The 25,751-nt window shown below is 34.5% G+C and overlaps 1 protein-coding gene across 2 annotated transcripts in view; it reads left to right on the forward strand.

Annotated features, from left to right (window-relative positions):
• LOC105227734 (high affinity cAMP-specific and IBMX-insensitive 3',5'-cyclic phosphodiesterase 8) overlaps positions 1 to 25,751 on the forward strand; it is a 93,407-nt gene that overhangs the window by 26,376 nt on the left and 41,280 nt on the right. For both annotated transcript variants that reach the window (XM_049452781.1, XM_049452780.1), the window contains one exon: positions 22,322 to 22,419. In XM_049452781.1, the coding sequence (XP_049308738.1) occupies positions 22,322 to 22,419 (98 nt within the window). The remainder of the gene's footprint in view (positions 1 to 22,321; positions 22,420 to 25,751) is intronic.

Here is a 25,751-nt window from a genome sequence, read left to right on the forward strand (position 1 = left end):
TACTTTCAAGCACTCTGAAATGCCTTTTCAAATTTGCGTGTAACTTCGAAAATATTCAGCGGAACGATATGAAATTTTCTGTGTGTACTTTTAAATATGTCTAATCATCATTAAGAAAAAATATAAAAAAAATTGATTTTTTGAAAATTGTAACTGTATGTAACCCTTAAATTAATAAAATAAAGGTAAAACAACACTAGTAAGCTTTCGTTCCATAATCTCTATCAGTTAGTGTAATCAAAAAAGTAATCTTAATTACAAACTCTTCCAATACTTCAAAAATCAAACTATCATTTCTAAAGAAGTTTCCGAAATCACAATGAAGCATCACAAAAAAATCAACCAGAATAGCAGTGGTTATCACCCAAATTCGTTGGAGGAGATAACCGACCAGTGTTCAAGAGGCGAACAAAACATTCACATTTAAAGGGTGATCCATTTAAAGGTTCCCTACTTTTTCAAAGAAAAAAACACAGAAACGTTAAATTTAATTTCGAATATTTATTTATCATTTAAAAGAAGGAATTATTTTTTGAAGATTATTTCTTTCAACTGTTGCCGCGGCTACGTCTCAGATGGTCCCTGACTCGTTCGAGCATTTCGACTGATAACTGGCGAATCACATGCGTTTTGTTTTGCTTCAAGGCCTGAATCAAAGCGGGATTGTCCAAATAGACTTTAGACTTTATATACTATACATATCCCCAAAAGAAAAAGTCTAAAATAGTAGCTCTTGAATCTCTTCAGGTTGCTCTTCGTCCCAAATGCGAAAATTTTGCTTGCGGGATCTGTCAAAAAAGGCTATTGGAAAACCTCTAATTGGATTACCCGTTATATATTAACAAATATTATAAATATATACGCGCTTATATACATTTGTGGTACATATATACAAAGTCAATGTGACAAACTCTTAGGGCAACGTTTTTGATTAGCGCCCACGAGGGTTCCGTATGTATTTAGTAGTTTCATTTTAAATTTTTCTTTTTTTTTTAATTTTTTTATCTGTGAATACCGAACAAAAAGGCCCGAAGTGGGCAGCTAATCGCCATCGCATTGTCATGTGCAAGCCCTTATCTCGTGCGCATTTAATGATTACAACATTTTTTCTGCTTTTCGTTGTTGTTGCGGTTTTGATTGTATTGCTTTTACATAAAAGCTCGTACTAAATTTCATTAAGCGCGTAGCAAATGAAATTGAAATGGAAATTAAAATTAAAATTAAAATGGCAGTGAAAATTCAACACAATTAGGGGGGATTAGGCGCTACGTAAACGTAAGCGTAAAAGGAATGATAAGCCAGCAATGAAGTCAATGAGCAAAATGTGATTATTGTGCTTTTGCTTTTCGCGCTTTTATACGGTCCGTTAATTTGCTTTACTTATTAGCAGTGATTGTGAATAATTCAAAGCAATTAGAAATTCAAAAAAGAAGAATTTGTAAAAAAAATAAAAATAATTATTAAAAAAAAGTTGAAAAAAATTTAAAAAATCTGAAAATTTTAATTACAACGAAATCGCATAAAATTAATGAAATATTAAATAATCTCAAGCGATTAATTAATACTGTAATAAATAATATTGTATTGTAATATGATTGATTGTGGGCAGCAGTCACTACCGCATTGTCGGTATTTCATTACACCCACGCGCCTCTTAACTCTCCTCTCACTCTTACTCTCCTCTCTCTTATTTTTTGTTGTTCTTGTTGTGCTTCACAAAAAATGTGACTTTTGTTTAATATTCAGCTACTGGGCTTAAATTATTTATTGTTGTTATTTTTTACAGTTTTTTATTATTTCACTATTAACCGGTTGGGCATCGCTGGTTCGCTCCGCTACGTGGGCTGTGGGTTCTTCGAAGCGTCAAAACATTATGACGGCTGCCTGGGGGCTGGCATTGGAATGATCACGACATCTACTTCGCACCTCTCAAGTGCCATTCAAGCAAATTCCGTATACATTATACTATATATTATATATATATTTTTTTATTTACTATTTTGTGTAAAGTTTTGGCACTAAACTAGTGGTTAACACTTCGAAAGACGTGTTTTTTATTCAAAATAAATGACTTGCGATATAATCGTTTGACTATCAAAACATTTACATACATATACAATATATGTACATATATTAGTCACAATCGTGGCTCGATGCGAAAAAAATTCAACTTTATCGAGACGAGTCGAGCAAGAACGCATTTCATACCCAAAATATCCACCAAAAGAGATCGCGAGAGATGTCAAGCTTTCTTGTCACCTCTCTAACACTTTCTTAACGATTTTCAAGCATCTTATCCTTCACTCTTTTAATATTTTCATCAGTTAAAGAGGTCGAAGTTCGTCCGGATGCCCTCTCGACCGTCTTTGAAGGCCAGATCTAGTAAAAATAAATCCATTACTTTTGTTTTAAATTCATGGTATTATTAAGCATGGTTACAATGATCCATTTTTAGTCCAATATTCACCGTTATATTCGATAACTTAAGAGAAGGTTCAGTCTAGTTTAAGCTGAATTATTCATCACACAGGACGTCAACGTATTTTGCGAACTTTAAGAGCGACTTGATATCTACGTTTAATTCTTCGTTTAGTCCGTTGAACTCTGAAGCTCCTATCTATTTGAGACGAGTTCTAGATAAGAAACTATTCCAGCGTTTCTCTCTTATCAACTTCTTTGCACTTTCTGCATGTATTGTCAACACTTGTGCCCATCCGTCTCGCATTTGATGCCAGTAGGTTGTGACCAAGAGGCCAACACCCTTCAGGCAGCCTATCGAGACCGTGGAAGTAAGAAGCAAGCGAGTTTTCCGAAGGGGTTCTTGCTCACCATCTTAACGAGCCTCATGTATTTAAGGCATTCCATTTCGCACTAATAGGTCAGCACTTTTCGAAACTTCGTTATATATCGTTTTGTTATATAACTTCTAGGATTTTGAAAGTTGTCACAATGCCACTCTGATAAAGATCCTCGTACCTAGTAGCAAGCTAGTTGATTTCAATCAACCTCTCTTGAAGCAAATTTTTCAGCTGCAAAATCATTCTTCATAGACAGGAACAGGTAGCAATCTTTTGGTGGCAGGTCGCAGCAATAAAGTGGATGGATAAAAACATCCAAAGAAATATTCCCGATCTTCTTTTAGTAGTATTAGGGTATATAGCAGATGATACCTTGACAATCCCATTACCAATTATAGGGCAAATGCTTCCAGACAACCAGTCGACTGTTTCCTATTGGCGTAGACGTTAGAGACCTACCTTTTATCACTAGTGGGCATCCACTTTCGAAACGATTCATTAATGGAAACTCGCTTCATGAGGTGACTTCCATTCACCAAGATTCTTTTTATAACCAGCTTAACCTCATTGAAATGGTTTTCTGTTATATGTATAGCTTATGGCCGATCGAAGCCGTGCGTTTTCCTGTGTTTTAACGATATTTTTCACAATTGGTCTTCCGGAGCTGGAAGAAAACTGTCAATAAAATATTCTAAAAATCTGCGCTATCAATAATTTTATTTTGAAAATCTACGCTAAATACACTTGCATATAATTACCACTATGTTTTTACATTTTTTTTTAATTTTCCAAAAATTTTCGAGTGCTAAATACTTGCACTTAATATATTACCAATTTAACTGTAACACTTTACATTGATAAGACTAAAAAGGCTTACAAAGCTGTCAAATGTACTCGTATTGCACAATCAACATCTGATGGTGGTAAGCACCAAATCCCTGTCAACCCCACATAGATTTATTCTATTTATTATGCATTTACACATTTTCACACACACACCGCAGCTATTTGGCTTATCATGCGCTGCAATCACGGTCGAAAATCACTTAACACCTTTTATGGCCAATTCGATTAGGCGACTTTAAATGCATTCACTCGGTTACTTTTTACTCTTTATTTGGCAGCAATTTTTTACTGATTTTATTTTCTCATTTTTTCCATAGGCATTTAGCGGCTCTAGACGACAATTTAAAAAAATATTCCATTAGTTGTGGCATTTTTGGGGTTAACTTCCAGTTAATTGCATGTAGACATATATGTATATTTGTATGTACAGAGGTATTAAGGTGGATCGGAATGTTTATAAAGAGAAATACATATTTATGTATGAGCTGATTTTGTTTTTGTTACAGTTTTGATTTCAAAATTTGTCAGTAATTAGGAGACGTGTCGAAGTTTGTAGTATAAATGGTTTAATATTGATTTTTGACGAAAATTCTTGGTTTTGGAACCCTACTTTTCATATTGTGAAGCAGTAGAGCAGACTTAAATAGCAGGATCTATATGCTTCGTTATTCGTCTTCATACTTTTCTCTCCAATGTAATTTAAAGAGGATAGCTACGAACTAAGTAATTGTCAAGAAAATAACAAATTCTGACTTAAGCGATTTTTAACAATAAAAAAAAAAGATCTTCACTAATATCGTTATGTGCTTTTTAGTTTTATAGTTTGTGGCTTAACTTTTTAAGTCATATGTATAATGGATTTAGCCTCTTAGGCTCACACATTAGCTGGTAATTAAGAGATTTGAGGCTTTTTTTTATTATGCAAGTCACTTTAGAGTTAGGAGGGATCCGTATGTGTAATAAGACTTGTAGCTAGAGACGAATACAGAAAAATTCTGGTAAGAATAATAATATGCTTAACATTTTATGTCAAATATTTTTTTAATATATTTTTGTGAGTTTATCTTTAATATCATCGATCTTATCTGCTATTTTTTGATGAACGTTAGGTAGAATTCATCTTCTGGGCTTTAGTTACGGCAAGGCATTTCTATACAGCTCACAAGTTACTTTGCTTTCAACCCCTGAAAATTGAAGAAAAATAAACGTTTATATTAAATCAGTTTTAGTGATGAGAAAGAAGATCTCTAGTAAAATTCCAACAGTTTTTTTTAACTTTCATTAATTTTGAAACTATCAATTTTCCTCTAAGACTACAATCAATTATTTTTTCATACTAAATCACGATGCCGAAACAACAACTCTAATTACAGTTTGATAAATGCGAAAATTTGAATTCAAATTAAGTATAGTTCCATCTTCATTCATTACAAATTTCATGCGAAAAAAGTACTACAATAAAACCAACAAACTGGAAGACCAAACATTTGCCACGGGACATCAACCAGTTTGGACCGCACTTTGCTGGTTTTGTGGGTTAAACGCCGCCGCGTCGACAGTTATTAGTTGACAGGTGTAATAATGTTAAAAGTCCAAAGCTAATTTGTTGCTGACGTTGTTGATGTTATAATACAAACAAATACACTCATAAACACACACAAGGGTATATGCACATATACACCGAAAAAAGCCGCACATGCACTAGAACAAGCCACACATATGATGTATAGCCACGCAACCACATATGAGTATTTTGTTACTCCTGTTGTTGTTGTGGTCGTCATTTGTTTTTGCTATTTACTTGCACAAAAATTCACTAATTAACTTTCGCAAATAATTAACTATATGCTAATTACAGTTGCATTTTTGTCCGAACTACCTCCGCGCTTTAGAATTGCCTTTTGTCTCTGTATATGTGTCCGCGTGTGTGTATTTGTGCATTTTGGAGTTTTCACTTTGGAATTTGCTGCTAAATAATTTCCATGTGTTTTTATATGTTACTGTTAATTAAACGCGAGTTGAATAATTGAAATTCGCTACAGAATTGTGTGCTCCAAATTATTTGTTGTTGTTGCCACGTACTGAAATGGATTCGGCTAATAAAATATACATTAAAAAGTGGTCGGGAAAAACATAATGGAAAAGTTTAGTGGAACAAAATTATATAAATATACTACAATGCTCAAAAAATATCACGACTTTGTTTATATTATTAAAATTCTTAATTTATTCTTCAAACTCTATGTCGTCTCCCTCAAAGTAATTCCCCTTGGAGGCAATTCACTTAGTTCACGATTTTTCCAATTCTAGAAACAGTTGTTAAAGTCAATTTTCAGTTTCATGGGAATGGTCGTTTGATTTTCCTCAATAGCCAGAAGTCAGAAGTTTGCTGCAAGATATTGCTTGAAAATATGGCCGGGTGGTAAGCATAGATCCACATCTTGGTAGTCGGAAAATATTGTTTCACAGATGTTAACGCAACGCTGTTTTTCGAAAAAATTTAGTGATTTTTTAATCAATCGTGCTTTCACTTTTCTTAAGCCCAAATGATCTTTCAAAATGGATTTCTCAGATTCTTTCGATATTCCAAAGATGCCAGTAAGATCTCTGATTGTTAATCGTCGATTCTCAAGCACCCATTTTTCTATTTTACTGGCGTGTTATTCATCAGTAGATGTTGATGGCCGTCTCTGAATAATTTATATCAATCAAAAACCCTTGCTCGTGACATAAAATTATCACCGAAGAATTTTTCGATTTCAGTATGTTCTGAGCGTCAGTCAATAGATCTCGAAGTCTCTAAGAATAACCTTCTGTTAGTCGTCGCATCTTTTGGTAGAATTTTCGAGCATCAACCCTGTCGGCCAGTTTGTCAAGCTCTTCGTACTGACGCAATTCGGCCTCCCCTTTTTTTTTGCAAATGCATCTCGCTTCCCTCTTCAACTCTCGGTATTTATCGTATACCGCACCGGTGGATTGTAACGTTACGAGGTAGGCATTCTGTTTTCGCTCCACTGCGACACGTACCAGCTGTTCTCTTGCATTTTCCGAAAACCAATGTTTTCATTTGCAGCTATACATAAGAAGCATGAAATGCCGTCCCACAGTTCCCTTATAACGAGTTGCTGAACAGTGTTCTCAGAGAGCAGGAGCGCAAGTCAAGTAGAAAATCATTTCGCTGTTGTTGTGATTGCAGTTTCGCAACGCCGAACCTTGCTTTGTGTTTAATGACGTGGATTTTTTGCTGCACATAGGCGGGCGCAAATCTTGGCTGTTGTTAGGACCCCAGGCACACTGGGCACATGTCTTTCGTCAACAACATTTTCGATCCGGAGACAGCCAGGTAGCTTGATGAATTTTCCTGTGCTGGAATCTAGTACTAAAGATATAGATGCAGATAGATCAGTTGGATGCTGAGGAATATATCGGGCTTCGGCGAAGTCGATCACCCTCAATAAACTACGTTTACTAAAGAGGGTTTTTTGCGCGAAATTCAAATTGAAAAGGCTTACTATTTTTGGCCCACACAAGTATATAAGATCAAAGTCATAATTTGTTTCTTCTAATTTGTTTTGAAATGTTGCTAAATTCTACTTTAGGCCTAAGCAAGGGTACTCAAATGTGAACTGTAACGATTTTTCAACTAAAAATAAATAGTATAGAAATTAGTAAGCTCAAATTCAAATTGACTATCATATTCAAGTTTGAGTATGTTACGCATGTAGTAATATTCAAATGATACATATGTACATATGTATATGTTTGTATGTGTGATTTAGAATATCTTGTAATTTGAGCAATTTGGTAGCTCAGCAATTTGCCATTGAGGCTTTTTAAATATTTACAACCTTTCAAATGCCACTTCAAAGCGCTCACCACAACCGCACTTTGCATACCCACACACACACGCACATCCTTGCACACGCCTTCAGTTGGCCTACTAAGGAATTTAACCTATAATTATTTCATCCCACTACGCTAATAGCTACATACAGACGCATTAATATCACATTCGCTTACACATTTATTAACTGCTACAGATAGCTTGATTATTATTATTAATATTGTTGTTGTTATTGTCATTGTCATTATTGGCGCCGCAATCTCTGAACGAAACTGCCTACACAGCCGTCTGCGCTGAACGAACGCACCAGCAATTTGAGCGTTTTGCATACTTGGCAGCGGCACACAAGCACACATACTTGTACATATGTGGAACTGGGAGCGCTGGCTGAAAATCCGAACGCTCGCATGTTAATAAACATGAATAAACTGTATAAATAATATACATTTACCTACAGTTACTTAAATATCACAAATTTATCACATACTCGCACACACACTTATTCATATGACTGTGTATGTGTGTGTGCTTGTATGTTTATTTATTTTAGTTTATTTATGTGAACACAATTTGAAATGAGATGACGTCAATTAAACGCACATAAACGCATGCTGTGATATATATACACATATATATGTACACACAGATACACACATACATTGCTTAATGTGAGTACGAAGGTTTATGTGCGTTTGTGTGGATATTGTACAATTAGTGACCTATGGCTACGTACAAAAGTGTGCACTTTGGTAGTTGAGACCCAATTGGAAAGTTGAAAATGTGACAGCATACAGCTGATCAAATTTGACCCGGACTGCAAAAATAAATTTTCGAAAATATGCACGTTGGTAGTTGAAACCCAAGTGGAAATTTTTAAGCTTAAAATATGACAGTATATAGCTGATCAATTTTGACCCGGACAGAGAAAAATTAAATTTTCAAATATTTTAAGACAATTCTTTATTATATACTTGAAAATAGGCTCTTAAGCGAATAAAAGTCCAATTTGGCTTTAAGCAAATTTAAATTACTTCGGTTTGCGTTGATTTTTGGAGCGCCATTCACTAAATTTTTGAACAGTTTCAATGTCACATTCATAAACCCTCATCATTAAACTTCTCTTTAATATCCTCTCGACGTCGGTTTCGCGAAATATTCAGGTCACTTAGGAGTCTGACACGATTAAAACCCAAAACTTTAACCGAAATGTGTCAGTCGATCCACAAGGGATGTTGAGATCTTCTGGTATTTCTCTAATGTCAATGTGATAATTTTCAAGCACTGTTTCTTTAACTTTTGCGATGTTACAGTCTTTTAATAGAGGTGGTTGAACGAAGTGAAGTGTTCAGTAACTTCACGACGTTTTCCCATCTGTGAAGACTGAAAATCACTGAGGTGCCTTTAAGATATCTAAAACAAAGAGTGAACATTCCCGCTTCTTCGCTGAATAACTCAAACCAAATTACACCTACAGACATTTTTGGTGTGTGTATTCACTAAAATCAGTTCATTATAGCGTCATACTGGTGCGTATCTCGACTAAAATAATGGCAAAATTCAAATTAAATTTTTCAAATGATTCAAAGGCACAGATTAAAGAATTATGAAAGATATACATATAAAATATACATACAAAAGTAAACTTTTTCTTCTCCTTCATTGTCAAGTCTTACGCGGTTATTGCCGAATTTACAACAATGCAAGGACTGTTGTTTCCTTTTCATTGGGACGTCTTTTACGTGGCGGGTACCAAACCCAGCGCATTTCACTTTAGCTTGCCTTGGATATTTTTTGGCTCCCCAGAGGATATTTGGTCTACGGCCGGAAGTCTTGAGCTGCTTGAGTCATATGTAAAAGAAACGTTTCTTGCCACCCCCAATTGCATGACGCTCAGAGAAATTTCCACACTTGCTTGAACTTCTACACATGGCTGCAGTTTCACTTCCACTCTTTTGAGAACATTTAGTTATGACATATATTTCCTACAGGGTGGCATGCGTATCTAGCACTTATTTTTTTCGTATCTACGGTTGCTTAATAAACAGAATAGAACAAAAAAAGATTGTTATTAATAAAATAAATGTGATTGCTTACCTTGGGGATTTGTTGATATCAAATATTGTACTAAATTTTTTTGATTTGTGCGCAAACAGTGAGCGCGTACTTATTTGTGGAGGCACAGCATTGAAAATTCAACGAAGATTTTGTTCACTATATTTTGGACTTTGTAGTTGGCATTTTAGCTAGAAAGTAGAATTAAAAAGCATAGACATATTTGATATTAATTTTTAGTGCTCAAAAAATTAATGAGAATGTAACTTAGCAACAGAAATTAATTAATTTTGCAAAAATTATGGGAGAAATGATGAAATTTGCCTTGTCATCAAATAAACAGGTATTGGCCTTTCGTCTACTTTGAGAGTTCTTAATTTCCATATATTCATTTCATTTTAGATTTCAGCTTCTTTTGAACTATCATCAGTAGCAAATGTTGAGGTATGGGAACAATTTCAGCTGTTCTGGAGTTTCAGGCTCTCTGTCAGAGAATCGACAACATACGAGCTCTTCTTTTAGACCGTAAACTCGTATATGTAAATTGATGAATATAGAGATTTATTTAGTTAGGCTAAATTATATAATTATATGATTTTATGAATCCAATTCCATTTGAATTAATTTTACTTCTTAAGAAACAACTATTTCTGAATAATTTGTAAGTACCTTTAGTATCAGAAAAATAAATTCTTAGAATCTCATTGGCGGAGCTCTTCACAAGAACTCTACGCCCTCCTATTTTGGTCTTATTATTCTACCCATAACTGTATTATGATGTTCTGAGTAAATGTAGATAATTTTTCAAACATTTATGTCAGTTGTTGACCACCGATAAATTACCGTATGGCCTTCTACCACCGCTCGGCTCTGATTGCATTCGCATAAAATTTACATTTTCAATATTTCCAATAATTTTCTTCGTCAGCCTGCATGCTAAAAGTATACAGTTTTTATCTCGACAGCCATCGCTTACCTGCGAAGCAAACATAAATCACAGCGCTTGCCAGGCGCTTTGAAGCCATCGATTAAGACACCAGATAGTTTTAGGTGTGCTTGTTGTTGTTGCTGTTGTTTGAGTTATGCCAAGATAATTGAATAAAATAAATTTGCATAATTGCGCAAAACTTTTCTATAAATTGTGCAAAATTTGCGCAAAAGCACACAGCCACATACATAAGTTACACACACACACAGGCGAGTGCAGCGCCAGGCTGCATGCTGACGTTGCGATCGCTGAGAAAGATATGCAAATTTAATTGAGCCATATTTGGCTGTGCAACGCAAACAAAATTATGCGGCATATTAGCAAATGCAATAAGCAAACAATAACAACAACAACAACGAGAATAGCAAACATATGCACCGTGCGCACGTAACAAAGTGAGTAAGCGAGCGAGCTAACAACAACAAAAGCAATGGCTGTGTTGCAATCAACAGACAACTAGAAAAAATGCCGTTGGAAAGCATGTACCGTTGTACAGAAATAACAACAACAATGAAAACAACAACAGTGATAAGTGTAGCGTGCAGCACGTGCATACCTGCGCTTCGGTTCGCTCCGCTTGTGGTTTATATGTGTAAGTTAGTATGTGTATGTGTGTGTGGGTGTTGGCGGTAGGAGCGGCAGATAAACCGCACTTTTCCAACGATTCAATAAGCGTCATTAAACAAATTTGCATTATCACTGCATCGCGGTCGCCGCTGACGCCAACACTAACGCCAACGTCAACAGCAGTGCGGCGTGGCTTCGCATGTTAAGTTGCGTTAAATTGCGCAACTAAAAACATTTGCACTGCAGCGCATATTAAATGCAGATAAAACACTACCCAGTCAACCAAAATGCCAGGCACCTGATTTTTAGCGGTCAGTTGATATGGCAGCTATATGTTATAGGGGTTCGATCTGAACGATATCTTTGGATATTATAGCACTGCTTTGTGCTATAACTTGTACCAAATTTCATGAAGACATCTTATCAAATAAAAAAGTTTTCCATACAATGGCCTGGTTTGGGTCGGTCAGTTTGTATGACAGCTATACGCTACAGTTGGCCGATCTAAGCAAAATCTCCACAGATTATAGCCCTACTATCAACAACAATCTGTTGAAAATTTCGTGAACACATCTCGTAAAATAAAAAAGTTTTCCATACAAGGACCTCACTTGGATCGGTCAGTTTGTATGGCAGCTATATGCTATAGTGGTCCGATATCGATGATTCTACCAAATCAACAGCATATTTGAGAGCAAAAATCGTGCACAAAATTTCAGATCGGTATCTCGAAAACTGAGGCAACGGAGGGACATGGAAAAATCGACTCCGCTCGTCACGCTGATCGTTTATATACATACATATCGTCACCTAAAATAACAAACATCAAAAAATCCACATTGAGTTTTTCTTGCTTTCGATTCACTGCATCTTACGATATACATGTATGTATGTATTTACAAAGTTTTAAGCTCCCGCTATCCAATATAACCAATATATAACCAATGTATAACCACTTTATAACCAAAAATCTAAATTTTGTTTCTTGCTTACGATTTACTACATCCTATTATATATAGTAATTTATAAAATTTTAAGCTTCCACTATCCGATGTAACCAATATATAACCACTTTATAACCATAACTTAAAATTTTGTTTCAATATGGCTGGTTTCTATTTTGCCGTTTTTCCTTCACCTGTAAAGTTATAAAGGGTGATACGTTCTTTGCATTTTAGGTGACGATATGTACTTTACATGACTCTCCAACATTTTCTACTGGGTATTACAAATTTCGTGGCAAACTTAATATACCCTATTCTGGATACAAATATATATATTTATTAATTTTAATTCATTATTATATAATTTTCTAAACAAAAATTTTGGCTCACAGATCTTTTATATTTCTGCTGATAAATCCACCTCTTAAACTTATATGTCCACTTCTTATCACCAATTGCAAATATTTTGCTCACTGGGCGGTCGCTCGTGCCTGTCGCAGCGCCAGCAATTGCATTATGGAAAGCTGGCGCACCAACTCGCGCTCAAGTGGCAATAAAATTGATTTCCAATTGAAAATCACGAATTCGTTGAAATCGCAAGCGACTAAAAAATAGTGCAGAGGGGAAGAGTGCGTAGAGGATTGTTGTGGCAAGTAGGCGACATGCAACAGCGCTACCGTTCGTATGAACGTGGCTTTACAGTTATACTGCCATAAAAACTAAATGTACTTAGTACGCTGTGCACCGGGGCGTATACGTAACACGCGATTCAATCAAATTATCTGATTTGTGAACTCTTTACTCGCCGCAAATTGAAGTGCGCCGCTGCGCTTGTTGCAACATTTGTATGCAACCAATCAAATTCGATTCAGCGGTTTTTTCTTTAGAGCAAAATATTTTCCATTTTGCTGCGTAAATATTTGGAAAAATCGCTAACGACTGCGGCTGTACGAATGGATTTGACAGCTGTCAATTGTGTCAGTTGGGCATGCGCAGCCGGCAGCGAGGCATGCTTTCCACCGCAGTCTTGCTGACTTGCGCTGTGTTTGTATGCCTTCAAACGGCTTTTATTCGTGTGCGGCTTGCGGCGTGTGTTATCTTGTCTGCTGCTTTGTTATGGCAGCACTGCTACGGTTTGACTGCACAATGCTGTCATTACAGGTAATGCTACCACTTCAGTTGTTGCCTTTGGCGGCAGCGCATAGTAACAAGTGCATTCATTGCAATAATTTTAGTGACAAATTCAGTGAATTATACGCGAAAGGATTTAATGTAAGTTGGTTGTCATAAAAAGTTGTCGGTAGTGAGGTAAAGAGGTTGATATAAACATTGAATTTTATTTATTATATAAATAAAAAAATACGAAAAAAACGTTAACAGCACCGAAGCTATGATATCCTTCAGAGATGCATCTTTTATAGCGTAATATGGCATACAAAGAAATTTTATTGATTTTGATCTTTGATGATTGAGTTTATAAGGCAACTATATGTATGTTAGAGTGATCCGATCTGAACACTTTGTTCACGGCTTATAGCGATACCTTGGACAATTATTCATGCCAAATTTCGTCCAGATATCTTGTCTAATAAAAAAGTTTTCCATACAAGCACTTGGTTTTGACCGTTCAGTTTGTATGACAGCTATAGACTACAGTGGTCCGATCTGAACAATTTGTTCACAATTTATAGCGCTGCCTAAGTCAATAGTCCACGTCAAATTTTGTGAAGATATCTCTAAAAATAAAAAAGTTTTCCTTACAAGGACATGCTTTTGATCATTCAGTTTGTATGGTAGCTATATGGTATTGTTATCCGATCAAAACAATTTTTTCGCAAATTATTGCCTTATCTTCTACAATAATTCATGCTAAATTTGAAGGAGCTGTCTAATCAAATAAAACATTTTTCCATACAAGGATATCAGCGGTTCCGACAAATAAGCAGATCCTTAGACAAAAACATATATACATACATATATCCGAACATGGCTATATCAACCCGGATCGGCTAAAATAAAATTAAAGTTTGTCTGCCATTTATGAACCACCCTAATATATAAGGCGTTATCAAAAAATTATTTTGTTATATGCAGATAGACAGACAGACAGCCATGATTACATCAACCCAGCTAGTCAAAGATCACTTATTTATGAACCACCCTAATATATGTATAAAGTTGTTTTCAAAAATTAATTTTCATAATGCAGATAAACAGACGAACATGGCTATATAAACTCAGCTCGTCAAATATTAAAATTTTCACTCACTTATGAACCACCCTAATATTTAAAACTGTTTTCAAAAACATATTTTATTGTAAGCAGATATACAGACGAAAATTACTACATCAACTCAAGATCAACTTTATCACTCATTTATGAACCACCCTAATATAAGAAATATGAAGCAGTTTTCAAAAAAATATTTTGTTATATGCAGACAGACAGACGAACATAGCAACACAACTCAACTCGTCAAAGGTTTTTCACTCACTTATGAACCACCCTAATATATAAAACAGTTTTAAAAAAATATTTTTTTATATGCAGACAGACAGACGAACATGACAACACAACTCAGCTCGTCAAAGATAAACTTTTTCACTTATTTATGTGCCACTCTAATATATAAAACAGTTTTTAAAATCTGTTCAAAAAATTATTTTATTAAAAATTAAATTTTTTTTATTAAAATGCCTAAATTTCGTAAGCATATCGTAACTACTTATATAAGAATAAAAAAACTAAAATTATTTTTCTTACAAAATATTCGAAAACTAATAACTCTTTATACTCAAACACAATATTTGCACCATTAACCAGCTTTTTGAGCAACGCCCCACTCTTTTTTACTATTTATCGCATTTCACAAAAAATGTAATTGCACAGTAAACAGAAAAACAACAACAAAAGACAGTGATAACCTTCGGCGAATAAAAGTGAACATGAAAAAATGTGCCATAATATGATACAAAGCGAGAACAAAATATCTCTGAAAAGATAGTAAAATATCAGCAAACACGCAGATAGAAGTTACACGAAAATATACTAACATCTAAAAACGGCGAACGACACGGATGTTATCTTATCAGATGTTAATTGGTTCTCACACGGCCGAAAACACACGCTTTCATGGAAAATACGAGTATAGACAAACGTGCGCGGCATAAAGCAACGGTGTGGGTGTGTGTGTGTGGCCCTGTAGGAAAGTGAAATTGTGAATACAATACGCAAGCTAAACATATTTGTAATATATTGTGATAGACTTGGTGAAGTGAAGAGTGCAAGTAGCAGTGAAGACGGAAAGAAGGGGGAAAATTATATAATATGTATACTTAGGCTTCAAACTCTTCATTCATTTATGTATATTTTTGATTTCACAGCTGATTTACGCCACTGTGTACCCAGCCTAATTTGCAATGCTGTTATGAGTATATACATCAAATGCTGTTCTATACCCTATACCTTTATTTTTTCCGCTAATAAGATCCTATAAATGATCAGCCTGACGAATTAAGTCGATTAGCAGTGTCCGTCTGTAGAATTTGCCCGCAGTAAGGTATGCCTGTCTTAAGAGCCGAGTAAAATGCAATATGCATTATGTCTGTTTTTTAGCATGTCTCAAAATTTCAGCATAGTCTTGTTAGAAATAGTACTATAGTACTCAGCTTGAACTGATATTATCGACTTTGAATGAGATTCCTTCTAATGAAAAGACATTTACAGTTCAAGTGACAAATGTGAACAGTTATAGAGTAGAGCTCTACTCGTAGTAGCTACAAGCCCTAACCGGAAACTTAAATCTGGTACCACGGCGAGCATTAGCCCTTGGAGTCCGCTTCAATTTGCTCATTGGGTTTGGCCTTCATAGAAGCTTCGTTTAAGCTAAAGGCAGGTAGAATTCAAAATTCAGTTTGAAGTCGCACTGCAGACGGGTGCCGGATCCACAGTACGCAAAGGTTTCGAACCCGACTAAGGAGGGAAAAGTGTCCCTTACACCAGACCAATTGGAGCTAAATAATACCTGCAAAAAGTATATATTATTTGAGGCGCTGATCAACGAATTGTTTTAATTTAAATATTTTTAAGCACCGTAATGCTGGGCCGTCAACGGCAAGTTCCCACGTAAGTCCATTATTTCCACCATGTTTGAGAAATCGACCTGAAATTTTGCACCCGTACTTGTCTCACCAAAAAGGTGCTCAGTTGTCGGAACTGCCGATAGTGGACTACCATAGCTTACAGCTACCATAAGAACTGACAGTAGTCAAGCCCTTAAATGAAAACCTTTTTTTTACAAGGTAACTTTTCGAAATTCGACAAAGTAAAACTTTAATTCCTGTTGGAATTGTTTACATTGGAAAACTACAGCATAAGCTGTCGACCAAATTATGACAAAAATCTATTAAGCACCTGTGAAGGGTATTATAGTTTCGGTTCACATTTTTTTTTTAGTTTTTTGAATTTTTGCAGTTGCTTTGAAATATTATTCAGTTCCCCTCGAATTTGCATAATTTTTTTTATACTTAACTTATGGTAAAAAAATTTACTTAGTCACATCTCACTATATTCATATAAAGCTATGTTCACACTGAGCAAATATTTAATTTTCTGTAAGTATTTCTCTATAATACAACTAAATTTGAGTATACATACATATATGAATTCGGAATCAGCTTTAAATTAAGCTAAGTTCAGACTAGCCAGAGTTGCATGTGTGTGATAATAATGCAAATGTGTGTGATAATAATAGTTTACGCTAAAAACTTATTTGGAAACAATTTTTAAATATTAATCGTAAATATTCTTTTTACATCATTTCAAATATCTGTGCTAAACGGCAATTAAATTACAAAACAAACAAAAAATTTTAACACTATTGTGTGAAACAGACCTAATTAGACAAAAATATATACCATATATTACTAATATTTATTGACAATTATGAGGTCTAAAATATTTAATGAAACTCAAGTAAAAACTTTTACTGCATTTCAGCATTAGAATCTATAAAAAAAATTAAAATCATGAAATAAAAATAAAAAAAAATGAAAAAAAATTTATAACAAAATTAAAAAAAAAAATTAAAAAATAATAATAAATCTCCCGTTTTCTTTTAAAAAAAAAATATTAAAAAAAAAAAAATATTTTCTGACTCTCTTCACTGCCACCCTAATATGCACTAATGTTCCAATATTTTTTTTTTTTCGTTTTATTTTTGTCATTGTCATTATTCTCACTAACCGCTATCTCCTTACATATTGCGTCCTTTTATTTATTACTGCTGCCTGCTATCTATACTGTTCAATATTTGCCGTTATTTATGTGGCGCGGCGTTGCGCTTTTCGAGAATCCGTGCGACTCCATTCAGCTGGCATTTTTATACCCATTTACACCCCTCAGCAGCTCTGTCAGCAGCTGCGAAATAAGCGCGCTAATTTTTATCTCGAAAACTAGAAGAGCGCACAGACACAGGGTAAACGGCTGCAGAGTATTTTTTTCATATTCAGTTTACAAAAACGTGGCCAATACTACGCGCGGCACGGCACAACTGAATTCCTTCCGTTTAAGCGCTTACATTTTAATTTATTGTGAATTAATTAATGCTATAACTAGTAATTATAACAATAATAAGAAAATTTATAAACAAAATAAATTTAACATGTATTTTATGGTAGCTGACACAGTCACGTTGCGCTTTTTTTTACTGTTATTACTTAACATATGGCACCTATGGTGATAAGGCATAATTGATTTGTAAAAAAAAAAAAATTCCTGTGTGAACAAGATGAATATTTAAAATGAGCGCAAAATAAGACTACAGATGAACAGAGATGGCCAAAGCTACTAAGTTGTCAAAGTAAAGACACGTGCTGGACGTTTATGCTTGGAATTCTTTGAAATTTTTCAAGTACTGGACATATGCCGGAACATTGTTCACAAGCCTGAGATATAAATTGTGCCAAAAAAGTACCCATAAATTATAAAAAAACGCAAAATGCATATTTCTTCATCAATATTTTTTTGTTGCCTACACAGCAATCCCCAAAAAATGTGATACACTTATGCCAACAGTTTTCCCAGTCCTCAAAACATAAGGGTTGGCCTTCAATTCCTTCAACTCCTTCAGTGAATTTTGTTTTATGTCTTCGATCGACAGGTTCTATGGAGCGGCAATTTCAGTTTGGATACCAAGAAAAAATCACACGAAGCCAAATCTGGTGTAAACAGTGACTGATCGATGGTATTCATTTTCAATTTGGTCACATTTGGTCAAATGAAGTCAGCATCACTTTGATATTTGAGCAGCTTTGGCGGTTTTTTTGGGTTTCGGATCGTTTTTTCTGCATTCCGATGATTGTTAACTTGTTTGCAAGTCAAACTCATAAACCCATGTCCCATCGATAGTTATAATGCTCTCCATGAAAGTGGGATCGGAATTCTCACGATCAAACATGTCCAAAGATACCTATTTACGGTACTCTCTTTGAAAAAAAAACAGCTTTATCTGGAAGAGTCGAGCAAGAACAAGTTTCATACCCAAAATCATTCGAACAGATTCGCGAGAGATGTCGAGCTCTCTTTCCATCTCTTTAGCACTTGCCTGATGATTTTCAAGCATCATACTTATTCTTTATATTTTTAATATTTTGATCAGTTGAAGAGGTCGAAGAGGTCGAAGATCGTCAAGGACAAGTCATCCCTTCAACGATCTCCCGAACGTCTATGTAGGCTTTGTACCACCCGTTGGCTCGTGTTTTTGATAAAACAGAATCACCGTAAGCCTTTTCCAATTTTCGCAACGATTCTGCAAAAAATATTTGGTTAGAAATATAAAATTTGAGACAAATTCTGTATTCTATATTTATCCATTGTAAAAATCGCAACGCATTACTGACGTATACCGAGTAAAGCAGCTGCTGTAAACAAACTGGTTGACAGATCGCGCTCATCTTTGGCATAGCAATTAAGGAAAGTCTAATCAATTTATAATATAAAAATACTTGTTTTTGAAATATCGTATTATAAAGGTCATCGAAAGGAGTCCAAAAATTATCTCAAAATTCTCTCATAAATGTTAAAGACACTAGATTTTTATTGAGATGTCAGTAAAATGAAATTCACTAGAAAAGTATACATCGGCGGTAATCGATCTTAAAGAAATAATGATATTGATTATGAAGAGGTTCAAATTAAATACCAATTATGTGAAATATTATCGATAAAGTTCCAACTGTTGATATGAAAAAATATACCTAGTTCTTAACGGAAATAATTCGAAAGCAAAAAATACTTTCAACCATTAGAAACGATATTGCACAATAATTTATGCAGAGTTAAAGTCAATAACCACAAAATACTGGAACTAAAAATTATAATAAAGATTAAAAATTCAGCCACATCATAAAAATATGACTCAAAGAGCTTTATGGATCAAGATAATGACAAGTGAAAAGACCAAAATTACCAAAAAATTAAAATAAAATAAAAACTTAATAACAAAACAGTTTACTAGTTTCATGATGACAGACAAAAACTATAGTGTTTAATATTAAAAAATAAATAAATATAAAAAAATAAAAATACAAAGAAATATAAAAAATAATTTCACGAAAAAGTAAAGCAGCGCTAAACATGTATCAGAGCCTTAAGAAACACTTACGTCATAAGAATTAACAGCAATTATTCCACATAATAAGCAACGCGCGGCATTATTACTTGCCATCCTTGAGTGAGCAAAGTAGATCAACGCATTGTCCGTGGACTGTAGAGGCGCTCTAAAATGTACTTGAAACGGCACAATAAGCTCTGCTGCCGACGCAATAGTAAGTAAAGCTGATTCCTTACAAGTTTCTGATTTGATTCTTTCGCTTTCAATTAGCTCGAGTGCTCACTTGATTGCAAGAAGATTGCAACTGACAAGCGGCGCTTGTGCGCTCCTCTGTTCTCTTTGTAATTGCAGCTCAAAGCAGTTGCTTTAAATATATTTTTTTTTTTGTTTTTTATTTAATTTCTAATAATATTTGTGCGTAGTATGTGGATAGATATACATATTTGCGCGACTTTACCTGATTTTTTGATAAAATATTTAGTTTTTATCTAAATAAGTTATTGATTTTTTTCGTGTTTAGATTACAACGACTGGGGTGCTGATAAACACATGCTGTTATCTTGTAAGCGTTTTTATGTACAACAAAAAGTACCTTCCAACAATATTGTGTAATATGCTGATATTTATGAGCCGTTGTTTACAAAATAAGTGATAAATTCTACTAATTTCGGACATTCAGAATTGTTCTGGAAAACTAGCTTATTTAAGTGGAAATTTCTTGTTCTAAGCTAAACCTCAAGAGTGTAATTTCGGAGCCAAGTTCGGTAGCAGAGAGAAAATGTTAAGATCTCTGTCATAAATAGGTTACTACTAGTGAGTGGGATATGATTTACGTCCGCCACAAAAGAAATTTGAAGATTTTCGAAAAAATCTTATCCAATACAAGAAAACTTTTTCTCTCGCCTCTCTTAGAGAACATGGTATAAAAAACACTTCTTACAAGTATGACAGTTTGACAATTCGAAGGAAAAGATTCGGATTCAGTCTTAACACATAGAACAAAAAATTTCGGAACTCCTCTTATGGATCGACTGCGCCTATTCTTTATTTGATGATTTGGATATGCCGACGTCAAAATTTTATTGCATTTTTTAATTAACATAGTCACCTTAATAGACTTTTCGATACCATTTTTGTAATTAGAGCTAACTAAAAATCATATGGATGTCGTTCTAGTGGCGCCATCTAGTTGTCAGGCCGGTGACCTTGCAATTGTCTCACAAAACTCCTATATATATTTCACTTAAACAATCTACTACCTTTTTCAATAATTCTCCTCCCCACTCGAACACTCTTAAAAACTTCATATAAAAATATTCTGTAATCGGCAACCATATGTTCGCTTCATACTCGTCAAAATGAGAGAAAAATGAAAAACACAAATAATCAAAAATAAAATTATTACGAAAAGAAATCGCAGACAATTTGTAAGGAACTAAAGTCAAAATGACAATTATGAGCGAATATAATGTCAGAAAAAGCTTGCAGAGAAGTGAACGCGGCAACGTAGTGCAAAGTGCCAGCAAAAATGTGAAACAAAGTGCACCAGTGGTGAAAAATCAACCGATTAGCAGAACCGATAGCGTCGAAACTGGGCGTGTATCGCTCGCCTCAACAGACTCGGACGATAAGCGCCCGTCGGAACATCTCGTTCGGATACAGCGACTGCGTGACAGCGATGGCTTGGGCTCAGTGCGTTCCAGTGTTCCGTTCAAAGGCTCAATTGCGCCGATAAAATGCAAAGCCAGATTATCAGCGGCCATTGAGCGGCTCTCATCGTACAATGATCGTGCCATACGCAGTACGATCGACCGGTGGCGTTACCAACCACGCCCACAACCCGATCCCCACTTAATCCATATTGATATTGATGCGATCAGTCTTGTATCGCCAACATATCCCGAAGTAACGGAACCCGTGTCGTCATCACGAGAATCTTCTTTCTCCCATATATTATACCAGCAAAGCAGAAGCTTCAATTCCAGCTATCACGGCATAACCGGTAGTCAAATCATAGGTAAAATCAACGGCACATATGCGCGCTCTTTGCGTGTGTCTTTTGTTGTGTCCGTCAATAGCAGTGAGTGTAGAGAAATGGAAAAGCATCGCCGGCAGCTTGAGTGCGCTTGGTGGGGAACAGTTTTGTGCGCGTGTGTGTGTGTCTATTTTGGCAGTGGCATGTTGTGAGTGAGTGCGAGAGTGGGGAAAAGCGTTGTTGCGCTAAAGTACGGCGCGCTTTTAGGCGCTCATTTATATGCGGTGTTGCTTTATTGAGCGTAAAAGTTGAGTGATTTCGACATGTTGATAATGTGTGGCCATAAATAAGTGTTTGTGCGCATATTTGACTGTATTTATATATTCTGGTGCCACAAATTTATATAAATGTATGCATATATTAAAATGGTTGATCAATGTGGTATTGATTAATGGGAAATATTACTGCAAATCAACGTAATTAAAACAGAAAAGAGTTGAGGAAAACTATCACGTATAAAAATAAATATATATATAATATTAATTTTAAATTTTTTGCAAGTCATGCAAGTGCAAGTGAAAGGATAATTAAATTTCATACCGTTTTTGAAGGGTTATTCAGATCCTGCCACTTTCTTGGCTCTATAAATAATAATTATTTGTAAATATTAATTTGTTTCCCTTTTTGCTTCCAGGCACTGGTACATCGGGCACGACATCATCGGGTGGTGCTTCCAAGCCAGAGAAAAGAAAATCATCCATTGCATTGACACCTGAAGATGAATCAATAGAGGTGAGTTCAAAACCAAAATAATAAATATTATAAAAAAATGCGTGTGTAAGTAAGCGTATAATTTGAAAAGTTGTATGAACATAAATCTTAATTAATAAATTTCTAAAAATTAAGTGGCAACCTTGTTAAGTGCATTTATCGGTACTGAGTTACATTAACAAATTTGCATTCCATTTTAAATCTTCACAATATATCGACATTTTTTTGATAATAATTGCTGCTAAAAAAGATGGCAACTCTTAAGCCAGTGCTTAAGCATAAAAACTATAAATATGATTTTTTTTTTAATTTTCAGTAATTAATTGTAAATTTATTTTTTTTCCAGTTTCAAAACCTTCGTATAAATTTTTAATTATGTGGTAACTCTACCAATTTTTTTTTTTGTACTAAATTTTCAAAAATAAATTTTAGTTTTGTGTTTTTTTTCAATCTTTTAGTTAACAAAAGCCTTGTTTAAATTTTTAATTACCTGGCAACTCTCCCAGAAATATTCCATTCGATTTTAGATATTCATAAAATATAATAACATATTTTTTTATAACCATTTCTGTTGAAAAAAAAACAGATGGTAACTCTTCATGCACAAAAAGCTATAATAATGATTTTTTTTTAATCTTCATATATATTTTAATTTAATTTTTTTAGTTAAGAAAAACGTTTCAATTTGAATTCATTTAAATTTTTAATTATGTGGCAACTCAACTAAAAATTATTTTTGTATCATCAGATTATTGTATTAAATAACACTATTTGAGAAGCATATGCAACTCTCTTATTTAATTTGTATTAATATTTAATAATTTTATTAAAATTATTAATCTTCCCTAATATCGTTATACGCATTGCTTTACATTTCCAATACATAAATTCTAAATAACAAATATACTTGTACATGTAACTCTCTCCTACATGAAATGTAAATAAATAGTTATTAAAAATTAAAAAAAATACCCATATGACGGTTGATAATATTTGCTAAAACGTGATTGAGTGGGTGATTCATCAATTGCTCCACATAACTTCTGATTTTTCAACACTGCCAGTTGTTATGGCTTTCACACAGCCAAAGAGATAAAATGCAGTACTACAAAAGCTGATACTAAATTATATATGTATGTACATATGTACACATGCGAGATTTTTATATATCAGTTGTATTTATGTGGCGTAACAGGTATGAAAAACAAAATGAAATCAAATAAAATGAAAATTTAAAACTCATTGAACTCGAACGAGCAGTGCGCAGTGAGCAGTGGCTTGTTTGCCTCACTGTTTAACTACCTGACAGGCTGACAGCACGGCTGACCAGTTTCAAGCCGAATAAATATTAGACGAGTACATGTTGACACAATTCCGAATGGCCATTTTTGGCAGCGCAACGACGGAGTTGGCAGCGATTTTCTTGCTCAAATACTATTTTCGATAGATTTTTTCCTCTGCTTTATGTGTTTTTTTATTTTACAGTATTTTTCTTTTTATTTGCTGTAACTACTTAAGGCAAAATTGCCTACTACTTCGCCAATTCTGTGCATTTATTTAACTTTTTTTATTTTTTTAATTTTTTACTCTTTTATTTTTTTTTATTTTTAATTTTTTTATTAATTTTGTAGCTATTTTGTAAATTATCCAACATTAACGAGAAGACTTTGAGCTCTGTTTTTTATATTTTTTGTATGAATTTGATGTATTCTAACAGAGTTAAGTGTGAGTTTGCTTCTAACTGGCGCTATTCTCTAGCGTTTAAGTTCATTTGGTACTAGTTTAGCTGTATTTAGCTTAGTTAATTAATTAATTTGTGTGCATTTTTTCACAGTTAATCGAGTGGTTTTTCGCAATTATGCTCTTGTTTAATTTGAAGGTGATTTACACCCCAAAAATCGACTGCTGGACACATGGAAATAGCATTCAGTGCAAGCCTTAATTAAGACTTTTTAAACATTTAGCTTTTTAGAATTTGAATTGTATAGAATTTGAAATTTGTCACACATCTGTCAATTGTGTAACAGCTGGCCACTTTAAAATAAAGAATTTTTTTGGTTTTACTGTATATCTATAAAAGTGATAGCAGACATATCCAAAATCCTATATAAAAATAAAGAAAGACTTCAGAAAATGTTTATGTGATAAAGCCAATACTGACTGATGAAATTAGTTTCATAAAACTACCAGATCTATAGCTATAATTAATATGTGTTGATCGTTCATTTACGAAATCTCAAAGATTTACCCATCTAAAGCTACAACAATTTTCCGTCTTTTGGCAATTAATGGATTCCATCCCAAAATATCTACAGTGGCTTAGCGGCTAAGAATCAATCAAACTAATTTTTGATACCCGGTTCTGATGTGCACCATATTCTAGTGAGGTCGTTCTCCATCGACCGGAGCAAGTAGAAGTCAGAAGTGGAAGGTTCGAGTTACATGGCGTGAGGTAATACTTCTTAGCAGCAATTTTTCAAATAGCTTTTGAGACCTAGCGTTCTTTTTCTTCCTTTCACTTATCTGAACTTCTACACATGACTTCATCCTTCGAGACCTTGTATTGAATTACCTCATTTCAAGTCGCTAATTCTTGGCGTTTATTTTTTTGGTTGACAACCGCTCCTCCATTCTTGATTACACCTAATTTTACCTCGCGCCATGAGTATTCGCCCTTGCTGTTAATTTGACTGATTGGCTAAGTTTAACATATTATTTTTTGCGTTGAGGATTGTCGTACTAGATACATATTTCATCACCAGTTACAATCCAATGCAAAAACTTTGGTTTCTAGCGTTCAAGCAGCATTTCTAACGAGCAAAATCGTATTTCAACGTTCCTTGGCTTCAATTCATAACACATTGACTTTATTTATTTAAAGATCAGAATATCAATTTATGAATTAGAGTTCAAAACACGATTACCAGAAAAGAAAATCACCTGATCGTTCGTTACACCTGTTAGCTTGGAAACACGGAAAACAAGAGTCTGTGGGTCCAAAGTCTTTTGAGTGAGGTTAGCCACCGCTGCTGCCATATTGTTAAGCTTTCGACTCGTTTTTCTCTTTTGGCTAATATAGATGTCTCTAATAACTTGTATACCCGCTATTCAGCACCCTGGCATCATGCTGGCTATTACTTCAGCAGCATCGCTTGATATTGTTCGAAAAGCACTGATAACTTTTAGTGTCGACAGCCTGTGCACTCTGTTTATTTGTCTGGCATATGCTTTATGGCCTAGCGCATGAATCCATTTTGGAGCCGCATATAATACAACCGATCTCGTTACCTTTGCGAGTAAAAATAGCCGGCTGGAACGCACGCAGCCTTTATTTGTCATCATTCTTGATAGGC

The sequence above is a fragment of the Bactrocera dorsalis genome, chromosome 3 (assembly GCF_023373825.1).
Source record: "Bactrocera dorsalis isolate Fly_Bdor chromosome 3, ASM2337382v1, whole genome shotgun sequence".
In the NCBI taxonomy this organism is placed as follows: Eukaryota; Metazoa; Arthropoda; class Insecta; order Diptera; family Tephritidae; genus Bactrocera; species Bactrocera dorsalis.